The 12,792-nt window shown below is 44.3% G+C and overlaps 1 protein-coding gene across 4 annotated transcripts in view; it reads left to right on the top strand.

Moving 5' to 3' along the window:
- The window catches only part of Rasgrf2 (Ras protein specific guanine nucleotide releasing factor 2), a 232,163-nt gene that overhangs the window by 194,126 nt on the left and 25,245 nt on the right, over positions 1-12,792 (top strand). For all 4 annotated transcript variants that reach the window (XM_031359985.1, XM_031359984.1, XM_031359983.1 and 1 more), the window contains exon 19: positions 9,959-10,071. In XM_031359985.1, coding sequence (XP_031215845.1) covers positions 9,959-10,071 — 113 coding nt within the window. The remainder of the gene's footprint in view (positions 1-9,958; positions 10,072-12,792) is intronic.

Below are 12,792 nucleotides of genomic sequence, written 5' to 3'. Positions count from 1 at the left end.
AACCCCCAGCGAGCTAAGTCTCTGGTTTCGGAATTGAGTTCTTTCAAGAACGCAGCAGGGCCACCACACTTGTTCCACAGGCCAGACTTGTACCAGGGCTCTGCAGAGCATCCTGGTGATACCAGGAGCCAACCTCACACTCATGCATGCCCTGGCTTGCTCAGCCCTGCTCGCTCAGCCCCTGGCTTGTGCTACCTGCTGCCCTTTTCTCTGTGTTCCTCTCCCCACCTCTGTTTCCAGATATCATTAACTTGAGCTCCCAGTCTCTGCATCAAGTCTTCCCTTGGATTAACATCACCAATGCTTCCTATGGACTGTCTCCCCTGTAGGGCAGGAACGAGTTGTCTCCAATTCTTTGCATCAGCCTTTTTACATGGATGGACCACATCTTCTCCTGGTGCTTTTCTAAGGTTTAGATTAGATGTAAGCTCAAAGATCAATGCAGTGACAGTTGGCATTGTTCAACTAGAAGATATAAATACTGGAATTAAAAGCAGTGTGTGTCAGACCCTTGTAGACTGTCTCCCTCCCCTCTTTGTTTTGTCTGATCCATTTACATTAGTCACCTTTCTAGAACCCTAATAGAAAGCACTGCCTCTGGAAAAAATCTGTCTGAACCTCTCTCCCTGATGCTTGTTTTTAAGCAGGATTTTTTTTTCTTTCTTTCTTTTTGGCTTAAGGAGGAAAGCTTGGGACCTATCTAATTTCAGGGTTAAGGAGCAAGCAGTATTTCCAAATTCTAGTAAGTCCAGATGTTGAAGACTGGAGGCTAACTTTTCATAAGTCTTGGAGTCCTTCATCAGAAAGCAGCTGAAGGAACGTTTTTCTAGGCAGCACTTTCCTTTTTGGTGACTCAGTGTCACTACCACCACTGGCCTCTAACCAGCATTTTCGTTTTACTATACATACGCATCCTGTACTCTGCCTTCTCCTAGTACCTTCCACTTCACATCTGCTAAACTGGTTTCCCAGATCATTAGTTTAAGGTTTAAGGCAGTTTGTCACCTCCAGTCCTTAAGTGGACTTGTGCTCATTCAGTCAAGAAGTATGTGTGGGCCAGCCAGGGACAAGGCTTAGAGGGTCTGAGGGTTAATTGTGTCTAGAGATTAGTACCTGGCTAGTTGGCTCCTAGAGGGTAGTTGAGCATAGGTTTCCTACATGCTGATCCTCTTTGTCGTTTCAAGAACTCTCATAGTTAAGGAGTGACTACTAAGCATTGAATATATATTGGGAAGCGTAGAGATACTGTGCTATCACTTTGCAGGGTCTACTTTCAAGCTTCTTGTCCTTCCATTTATTTTCCCATGAGTACTTTGTACCCATTATGCAAAGGAAGAAGCGGTTACATTTCTCTGTAGTTGGGTAATAGGGAACTTGAAATTCCTTGTGCTTTACAGTGAGGGTCTCCAGAGGGAAGAGCTGATATAGAGTCAATGAAGCCTAGAGATGTGGATATGGGCAAGCCAGAGTGTAACAAGAGTGGGACAAGGTGAGCAGGTGCCCTTCGAGGCTCCCAGCTTTTAGCCAGGACAGCCCCTCCTAAGGTCGTTTTTCAATTTGAGACTTCTACCAAGCATGTCTACCTTTTGACACTTGATGCTTGACGGTCACAATGACACATTGCGAAACAATGCTGACATCTGCAAGCTCATGCTTAAGATCAAGTCTCAAACAACAACAACAACAACCCATAATATTTTAAATGAGTTTGTGATGCTGTGTTGAGCCCTGTTCACAGTCTGGACCCCACGGGCTACGAGGTGGACACAGAGTAAAAAGCATGGTTGGTTTAAAGGTGTGAGACCTTTACTTCATCTCAGTGAGGACTGCAGAGGATCACCCCAAGCCTGTATCCTGCGGAGATCATGCAACACCTTTTCCTGCATGCACAATTTAAATTCTTCTCTTGTGTAGTTCAGGAAGGTAGAAAGCCAATGAATATTTTTCATTGTCTTGGATGTCAACCTGAGCCCCAGTCTCTAGGTTTAGGACCCAGCACATCCTAAGCACCAGCTTTATGGACCTTTGTTCGTCGTGGTTTTAAACTTGTTTCTGCTAATCTGTTCTACTCTGCATGGTCCCCACTTTTAAAATCTCTGGCCACTGCTAGAATACACTGCTGATTACAGACTAAATCAGACACAATTCTCTGTCTCCCTGGATTATCCTTACTGACTTAGATTTCCCCAGTGCCCTGGAGTCACCTTGGCCACACGTAGCTTTACTTAACTCTTACCCTGCTCTCTGGAAAGAATGACTGCGATTTTTCAGAATGCTCAAGCTATCAGCATAGGTTAGTTTCTATGCTGACGATCATGGCTTACCTATTCACAGATTTTACTATCTTCCTCTCTTTTCTCAGAAACTTAGGCTTGAATCAAGGGCCTTGGAACATTCTGGATCAATTCTCTTCCACTGAGCTCCATATATTCCAGCCTTGTTTTTATTTTCTCTTTTGAAGTGTGTGTGTGTGGGGGGGGAGGGTGTCTAAGTTATCCAAGTTGGCCTTGAATTCACTCAATAGCTAAGGCTGACCTTCAATTTCCAATCCCCTTGCCTCGGCTCCACAGTAGCTGGGATTACAGCCTTGTATGGCAAGGCCTAATTTACAGATTACGTTTCTGTTGTGTAGTTAAACCTTACTAATGCAAACTACTTTGTTCGGACTGGAACCAGTATCTGAAGATTCCTGGGTACGAATGAAAAACAGTTCCAGACTCAATCAATGTTCACATTACAGGCTGCTATCCTAAGCCAGTCTCACTAGTAGTGGGTCCATAGCTGTGTGGTATGAAAATGTGGCCTTTAGCCAGCACTATAGGAGTCCAGGTCAGGGTCTGCTTCTTGCTGCCTGTTGAAGTTTGAATGAGAGGTTTAGGCTCTGTGCATCTGGACTTTGCTCACTTGAAATGGTACGCGTCCCTAGTTTAGGATGAGCTGGCACCAAGCCCCAGACAGTCATTGTCAGCCTTATCTCCTTGGTTCTTCTGTTGGCAATCACTATGAGTAAGCACCCATTGTGTGCAATCCCCCTAGAGACTTGTGACCTGCTTCCTCCAGATGCTACCTCTGTGCTGTGCTTAGATTCTCTCCAGCCTCCACTACTGTTCTAAGTCTCAGCAGAGCATCACATGGTCCCCTCTGCTCCTCCATCACCTTCTCAAGGCTGTGTTCTAGGTGTCTCTAGCTAGTGTTTCCTCCATCAGCCCATATGCCCATCCACTTGCCCATCCACCTGCCCATCCACCTCCCTATCCACCTGCCCATCAATCTGCCCATCCACCTGCCCATCCACCTCCCCATCCACCTCCCCATCCACCTGCCCATCCACCTCACCATCCACCTACCCATCCACCTACCCATCAATCTTCCCATCCACCTGCCCATCCACCTGCCTTCCCCAGCACCTCCATATTGACTTGCTCAACAGTTGTTTTCAAAAGAATAAAAGACAGATTGAAATGTGACATCCCATATTTCCTGGGGCTTTCACTTTTCTTCTTCTTCTTTTTTTTTTTTCCTTTCCAACCTCCTAATGATTCTGTCTCAATGCCTGTGATTCATTCATTTAAAGCAGAGGGACATGGAGATCATGTGGAAATAATTACTGCTGCAATAGGCTCCCAGTCTTCCTCTGGTCTCAGGTGGTACTCCCCTGCTGTTCACCAGACACCTGGATAGATCCAGGGAGGGTACCTCTCAAGAGCTCGGTGGCCCAGCAGCGCCATCTTGTGGAAAATGAGCTCCACTGAGATGAGACTTGGGAAATGGAGCCAAAATTACATACTATGATGCAATGCAGTCAGACTTATAAATAGCCTCTCTCTGGATTTAAATGGGGGAAACGCCTTCCCTTCCTGATTTATATTTCTTTTTCATTAGAAATAACATTATATACTTAAAAAAAAGAAACTCTTTCATGACCGATTGTGTATTTTCATATTCATTTGTGAATAACATGGTCTGCTGTGGGTTCATCAAAGGTTTCAGCTTTAAAGGAAAAACAAAAGTAGTGTGATGTCTTGATCCTAAATCTTGGTCACTGCAGAGTTTGTTACAAGTAGAATCTTGGAGATGAAGATTCAGGGGTTAAGAACACTTCATGCTCTTGCAGAGGGCCAGGGTTGGGCTCCCAGCATCCGCCGTGGTGGGTCACAACCATTAGTGACTCTAGTTCCAGGAGATCTGGTGATTATTAGACACATGCACAGTGCACATACATATGTGCAGTCAACACATGCATACATATAAAATAAAACAGCAACCCAGACTCTCCCTGCCTCTCCAGATGGCTGGACCAGACATGGGTGCCCCTCCCAACCCTGGCAGGACCAGACATGGGTGTCCCTCCCAACCCTGGCTGGATCAGATGTGGGTGTCCCTCCCAACCCTGGATGGACCAGATGTGGGTGTCCCTCCCAACCCTGGATGGACCAGATGTGGGTGTCCCTCCCAACCCTGGCTGGACCAGATGGTGGGTGTCCCTCCCAACCCTGGTGACTACTGTGCACCTGAGAGTTTGAGCAGCACAAGTAACCAGAGTCAGATGGAAATTTAATGTTCTTGCTCATGTGATGGCCCTTTCCCAACCTCAGTGGCCCATGCATTACAAGGGATGCCTAGAACTTGGCCCCTGTTCCCTGTCTCCTCCACAATCTAGCTGGTGAGGAAGAACCGAATTCATAGGATTCTTCATGGCAAAAACCCCAGGGAGCAACAGCAAACTCAAGGAGGAGAACTTGCTATTTGTGTAAAGGATCAGAGAATCTGATAATGTCAACCACTCTGCATGAGAACAAATATTCAGCTACAACCGTACACCATGCTTCAGACAGCCATCAGCAAAATTTTCACATCATCTTTTAAAGGTGTGCTCAGGCCAGCCTCCCCGAAGTTCAGAAGAGTTAATTTACATTTAAAAATGTTTTTATTGAAGTGTTAGATTTATTTTTACCTCTTACCAATAGCTCAATAATTATTCATTTGTTTATATGATGATTTTTGGCTAACTACTAAAATTTTTAAATGAGTTGTTCTTGGATGAAATATGTTCATTCATTTTGTTCTTTGACAGTTTCATGAATGGATGTAAGGTATTTAGAATTCTCTCATCTGCCTCCCTTCTCTTCCCATGTCCTGTTCCCTATCAAATCTCTTTCCTATGCTCTTGTTCATTTGTTCTGTTTTGTGTTCCTCTGCGCTCTACTAGGGTGTTCTGTGAGGCCTTAGTATTGAAACTATCCATTGGAGTCTAGCAGTCTCATCAGAGGGTATGTAACTAAAGACAGTAGTCCCTCGTCCTTGTCCTTGCGCTCATACTACCTGTAGTTCAGCAATAAAGGATGGGGTCTGTGAGTTAATCACAGTCCCTGCCCATCCACAACTCTGTTGAAACAGCGTGTCTTATGCGGGCCCAGGGCAAGTCATTGCAGCTGCTGAGTTTGTGATTATACTGTGTATTGTTGTCTAGAGGCTGGGGCTTCACTGCCCTTCTCTCTCGTTTCCAGCTCTTACATTCTTTCTAGCCCCTTCTCTGCAGTGCACTGTGAGCTGTATCAATGACTTATTTACGACTGAACCCCCACCAATGACTTATTAAAGGACTGAACCCTCACCCCTCACTTATTCTCAGCATCTTACAAAGCCATGAGTCTAGGAGACCTTTCACATTTGCCACCCTGGGGCCTCAGAACAGCCCCTGTTGAACCCAGGATGTAGCCCAGCAGCTGCTCAAGGATGCCAGCTAATCACTAATTAGCTCTCAGCCAGGTCCAAGCAGAAGGCTGCTGTCCTTCACAGGGATCGTGCTGCTTATGGTAATCAGATTATTTGCATCATTAGAGTCTCAACACAGCTACATGAAGACTCACTAATATATATCAAATATTCATTAAGGAAATAGACTCCTGACGCTTGCGAGCTCCTTTGGTAGTGCACAGAGACTGAAGCAGACAAGATCGTTAGTTGTTTCAAAATATAAACACCTCTACCGTGAGATGGGGGTGGGGAGTGGATGAAGACAAGACAGCAGCAAGATAACTAGGCTACCTATGCGCACAGTTTAATGAGGAGCTGTTGGATGACAAACAGGTGACATTTTATGGAAACATGATTTAATATTAATAAGACAGATATTGTCTAAGCTTAAGGTTACCATTGCTGTGATGAAATACCATGGCCAAAAGCAAGGAAAGGCTTACACTTCCACACCACAGTCCATCATCAAAGGTGGTCAGGCCAGGAACTCAAGCAGGGCAGGAACCTGGAGGCAGGAGCTGATGCGGAGGCCATGGAGGGGTGCTGCTTACTGGGTTGCTGCTCAAGGCTTGCTTAGCCTACTTTCTTACAGAACACAGGACCAGCAGAAGGATGGCACCACCCTGATGCAGAGGTCATGGAGGAGTGCTGCTTACTGGCTTGCTCCTCGGGGCTTGCTTAGCCTGCTTTCTTACAGAGCCCAGGACCACCAGTGGAGGGATGGCACCACCCTGTTTACTGGACTTTTTGCATCAATCACTAATTGTAAAAATGCCCTACAGGGTTACCTACAGCCTGATTTTATAAATGCAGTATCTCCGTTGAGGGCTTCTTAGGTGACTCCAGCTTATGTCAGGTTGACATAAAAACTAGGTAGAACAGGTTCTATCTGTGCTGCCCTCAGGCCCCAGTAGCTTGTGTTTTCCAAGAGATAACACTGCTAGCAAACCGTCAAAGTGAACACGGAACAGAGATGCTCTAACACTCAGTTCAAAGTAAGTTAGATTTTTAAACTGTCTAGAGCTGATAAAATTGGGGACATTTTCACCCTAATTTGCTATATGACGTAAAATTTCACACTTTTCTTCCTATCTAACTAATTGCCATTATCGATGTTGGTCTCCAACCATTTAAAATTATTCAGAAGGTTAATTCCTAGAAATCATTTTGTTTAATGTTAAAATGTAATTATTAGAATGGATAGCACAGCTAATGATGTAATATAAGTGTTATAATGGAATGTGCTGTATTAACTGTAACAGATTCTTGTAGGTAACCACTCCTGCCTGTACACACTGACTAGTAGTCTAGGAGAGTGAGGGCCTCCTGGGTAGACCTGGCAGCACTAGCTCATTCTGAAGACCTGACAGTCCGAGCATGCTGCCAGGAGATAGTGTGCCAAAATTTACTTCAAAAAGGATGCAAACCCACAGATTCACATCTTTATTCTGTTCCCCACCCTCCCCAGTATTTTACCTTGAAAATCTTCAAATCAATGAAAAAATTACTAGAATAGAGTAGTCCACACCTGGAATCCTCTGTCAGTGGATTCTCACAACTTCCCCACCCCTTGTAATCTAAGAACAAGCCAATAGCAACATGATCACATCTAAGAAAAACCTTTGGGGTGTGTGTGTGTGTGTGTGTGTGTGTGTGTGTGTGTGTGTGTGTGTATGTGTGTGTGTGTTTGAGTGTGTATGTGGGGGGGTGTATACATGTGTGTACACACTTGTGTGGAAGCCGGAGAGCCATTTGTTTCTCTCTTTCTACTGTGTAAGGCCCAGGGAACCAACCCAGTTCTCTGGGATTGATGGCAGTCACCTCTACCCTGAGCTGCTTTGCTCTCCCAGGAGAGTTTATGACTAGTATAGTGCTCCATCTAGTGTGGAGTCCGGCAGTCCACAAGTCTTCTAGTCAGTAGCCACAGTGAATCGTCCTTGCCCCCTACTCCCCGGCTCTAATCCAGGTCCCGGGCTGTTGTTCATTTGGTTTCCTTTATACTGGAAACATTCACTGTTTTGTTCTGTCTTGTCTTTCATGGCATTTACATTTTAAGAAAATTAATGTTTAATCCATTCTTTTTTTTATTCACTTTACACTTTACATACCAATATTAACCCCCTTCCCTCGTATCACCCCTCCATGCAGAACCTCCCCCCATTCCTCCCTCCCTTTATCTTTTGACAAGACCCCGTCTAGGTATCACCCCCACTGTCCCCCAACATCAGGTTGCTATAGGACTAGACTCTTCCTCTCCCCCTACGGTCACTAAGAGACTCAATACCATTCACCTCACATTCCACCACTTCAGCATCTGTTCATGATTCTTAGCTGAGGCAATTAGGACTGATTTGGTTGAAAATGGTGATTGAATTGTTCCTCCAACTTCCAAGTTCCTGTTGTTCTATAACAGAAAGTCCAGATTTCAACTCACTTATATATGCATTCGTCTATTATTGAGTACCTACTTATCTATCCATCCACCATCCATCTACCCACCCACTCAACTATTCCTCCACCCATCCACCTACTTACCCAGATAGCCAGCCACCCATCCTCCCACCTATCCATCTACCATCTATCCATCCACCTACTCACCCACCCACCTACTTACCCAGCCAGCCAGCCACCCATCCTCCCACCTATCCATCCACCATCTATCCATCCACCTTCTCACCCACCCATCCATCCATCCATCCATCCAGTCAACCGTCCATCTACCCACTTATCCATCCATTTACCATCTGTCTTACTTAGGGTTTCCATCGCTGTAAAGACACCATGACCAAGGCAACTCTTTTTTTTTTTTTTTTTTTTTTTTTTTTTTTTGGATTTTCGAGACAGGGTTTCTCTGTATAGCTCTGGCAGTCCTGGAACTCACTCTGTAGGTCAGGCTGGCCTCGAACTCAGAAATCCGCCTGCCTCTGCCTCCCAAGTGCTGGGATTAAAGGCCTACACTACCACTGCCCAGCAAGGTAACCCTTATAAAGGACATTTAGTTGGAGCTGGCTTACTGGTTCTGAGGTTCAGTCCATTGTCATCATGGCCAGAAGCACAACATCATCCAGGCAAGCATAGCGATAAAGGAGCCAAGAGTTCTGCAACTTGTTCTGAAGACAAACAGGAAAAGACTACTATCTTCCAGGTAGCTAGGAAGAGTTTCTCAAAGCCCACCCCAATAATGAAACAAGGTCACACCTCCTAATAGTGCCACTCCCTGGACTAAACATATTCAAACCTCCACACCATCCATCCATCTGTCCATCCATCCATCTGTCTATCCATACCTCCCTGTCTGTATCAATGATGTCTCACAAATTCTTCCTAGTGATTCTTGTTCATGACTCCCGTTATTCATCTCTATGCTCCAATCTACCTAATTCTGTTCATTATCTGTTCCATCAGGGTTACTCATGTCTCTGGCATAGCCACATGACTTTCTGAGTATCATTTTTTTTAATCCTTTAGCATAGGTATGTAGATTCACACAAAAGTACACTGATATTAATAGCCTTAGCATATCTTTATTCACATGAATAAACACATTTTACTCATACAACAAATATTTTTTTAAGTTACTATGTGCTTATTTCTGATATAACTCATGATCCAGTAGAAAACCAGGGAACAGTACTGATCTTTAAAATATGCCGCACTATATTATAATAATAGTGAGTTATATGCTCCATGGAGCACAACAGAAAAGCATTCAACCCACTGTGGCAATTAAGGGCTCCCCAAAAGAATGTAATCAATGCCAGAGAGGTAAATGAGAATCCACCTGGGGAGGGAGCACATTGTTCCAGGCTAAGGAGATGCATGCCCCTCTATGGAACTGAACAAGTGTGTTAATTCCAGGCAGCATGATCTAGTGTGTGTTGAAAGTCAGATATTGTGGGGCAGAGGAGTTGGAGACAAGAAGTGGGGTGGGTTTGTAATGGCTGCTGGAGAGCAGGCCTAACTAGTGACCCACGAGCAACATTATTTAACCCTGCCTCTTCTCCTGGGGGGACTGTCAGAAATATAACAACACAGACCCAGCACAGACTATTCAAGTCAAGACCACTAGGAGCATGCCATGTGGAGCTCTCAGACCATAAATTTCATTTACATACCTGGCTTTTGGGGAAACCATCATGAAAATTAGTGTTATAGGGCACAGAGCTAACCCCTGAAATAAAGGATTCATTTTATTTTGTAGGATTTTGAACTCAATAATGAACTCAAAATGAATGTTCTAAACTTGCTAGAAGAAGTTCTACGAGACCCAGACCTTCTTCCTCAAGAAAGGAAAGCCACGGCGAACATCTTAAGGTAAAGGCCAGTGCTGCTGCTGGTGGAGTTATGTGACTGGGCGGTGCTCATTGCAAATAGGTTCTGTCAGATCAAAAGGACACATTTTAGACTTTCCTGAGCATCAGAGGCTGTGTGCTTGGCAGCAAAGTGTTATCTATGTTTGTCTGGTTTTGGTGGGGGCAGTTTGTAGGCTGCTCTGCAGGGAAGACTTTGAACTGTAGTTGTAATTTGCATGGTGGAGGTTTCTGTAGAACCATGTGGTAAAAGAGGGAGCCCCTGGGGATTCTTGCTGTGTGGGTAAACTTTTTATCTTCTCATGAGTACTAATCACGGATCGCCAGCTTGCCCTCCTATCACAGGACGTGTATTTCTGTGAGGGTTGCACCACCTGTAAAGCAGTAACCCATGATCCTTGGTTGGCTGCATTTGTCATAGCCAGCGTTTCCAGTCACTTCTTTTTTTTTTTTTTTTCCAGTTTTTCAAGACAGGGTTTCTATGTGTAGCCCTGGCTGTCCTGGAACTCACTCTGTAGACCAGGCTGGCCTCGAATTTCTTATCTTAAGCTTTCCATGTCAAGTAGGTCCCACACTCGGACAGGATTGGGTACAATGTGAACCCAACATGTCTATGTGGCGAAGGCTTGGATTTGGTGGACCTTACTAGAAACGTGTGTTTGTCCATAGTTGTAACATCCAACACTCACACAGATGAACTGATGTGGGAGGATATATCTTTCTAGTTCACTCCCCATGAAGAGTTTGTCAATAGTTGTACATGGCCATTCCAGTTATGGGTTCTCAGCTCTTCTATGGGTGCCCCTACTTGAGAGTGGGAAATCTGGTATCTATCTGCCAGAGCCTATTAATGCCCCCCACCATTCTGGTTTTCAGTTCTTCCTTCATTTATAGACTTGGAAGTGACCTTTGTTTCTCCCAAGCTCGTCTGTACCACATCTTAGTGTAATAGATTATATCAAAAAGTATGTGTGGAGAAGAATCCATTCAGTTCAGTTAACTATGTCGTTGGAAATCCCTCCCCAATGCAACAGTGCCAAACTTGAGATCCAGGTATTTTAACAATTGGACCACAAGTCAGTCTTACTCCTCATTAAGTTCCCAAAGCCAGGCCATGGTGATCTAGAAGCTGTTAGAAGTTTAATTGTGAGAGCAGGAGGAGTGGGGGAGGGAATAGGGGTTTTTTTCTGGAGGGGAAACCGGAAAAGGGGATATCATTTGAAATGTAAATAAAGAAAATATCTAATTTTAAAAAAAAGAAGTTTAATTGTGTTCCCCAACGGAAAACTGACATGTTCAAGTTCTGACATCTCCTACCTCAGAATATGACCCTGTTTGTGAATAGCATCAGCACAGATACAGTCAGCTAAGCTGAGAACATCCTGTGAGGTGAAGCTCTAATCTACTGTGGCTGGTGTCATTATTGGAAGATGGCCAGGGAAGACAAAGAGATACAGAGACTATCATGTGGAGACGGGGACAGGAATTGCAACTGTACAGCCACAAGCCAACAACACTAAAGACTGTAGCAGAGCGTGAAAAGCTAGAAACATGCAAGGAAGTATCTCCTTAAAGATACGCATCCCTGCTGGCATTTTGACCTCAAACTTCTGTTCCAGAATTCTGCACGTCTCTGTTTTCTCAGTTGCCTACTTTGCAGCCTAGAAAACTCTTAAGAGCCTTTCCTATATTTTCTATTCCATAAAAAGCATCTAGGTAAGCTGGGGTATTCCATTACCTGATATATTTCCTGATTTCAGGATTATAATTATGCGTTTAGGTAGAGCCCAGTTTCATTGGATGAGTGCTCATGCCCAGGATTGATGATTGTTACCCATTTTTTCAATCGGGTCAATAGTTAGTCATGCTCTTCATATTTAAAACCACTGACATTTTAAAGCTGTATTCTGGGGATATTTGGCAAAATAACTGCCAGAGAAATCCTGTTGTTCACATTAGGAAAACCGTTCAGGATTGGCCAATAGGAAGCCTTTCAGTTGCAGATTCCTCAAGACCGCCTGACAGGTAGAGGTTTCTGTCTGTTCCAAGAAGTGACCTGAGAAACCAGTTAAGCGGAGTCAGTATGCACAAGGAATCATATTTATCATTCCAGGTCTTTATTATTTATCAGGCCTCACATGTTGAGGCCTTATGTTGAGTAATGATGACTCAGCAAAATCAGAAAGTCAATGAGGAATGGGCACGTTGGTAAACAGCTTGGGAAATACCACTGAACAGAGACCTAATCTTGCCTTTGTAGGTTGCCCCTGAGTTCAGTCGTGTCTTTAACCCAATAGAACCTCCAAGTTTCTAAACCAATCTGAACTCCAGTTTCTTCTTTTATCCATCAGGCTGCTGTGAGGACTTCATGATTTAACATGGTGGAAAGAGGTTAGCAGCAGTAACGCCTGCACTGTGGTTCCTCATAGGATAGCAACCACTGTTTTTATCGGATGCTCTGAGAACTCTTGGGGAAAATGGTCCCCACTATCTGAGTGACATGGCTTAAGTGAAACCTGCTGGCCATGTGTCATTTTCCACTTTTGCGGAGCTTTATCATTACCTCTCTCACATATGGAGTCAATGTCAGGGCAGAATACAATTTCTCCTAGCTCAATGTTTAAACTATTTGTTATTTCTATTGTTGAAGTAAGAACTTTCCACTCACAGACTGTAGCCTCATTCATTCCTTCTATGCTCATTGGTGTTTCATATTAAATACACA

Source organism: Mastomys coucha, unplaced genomic scaffold, assembly GCF_008632895.1.
Source record: "Mastomys coucha isolate ucsf_1 unplaced genomic scaffold, UCSF_Mcou_1 pScaffold8, whole genome shotgun sequence".
Taxonomy (NCBI): Eukaryota; Metazoa; Chordata; class Mammalia; order Rodentia; family Muridae; genus Mastomys; species Mastomys coucha.
This window is presented reverse-complemented; position numbering and strand designations above follow the sequence as displayed.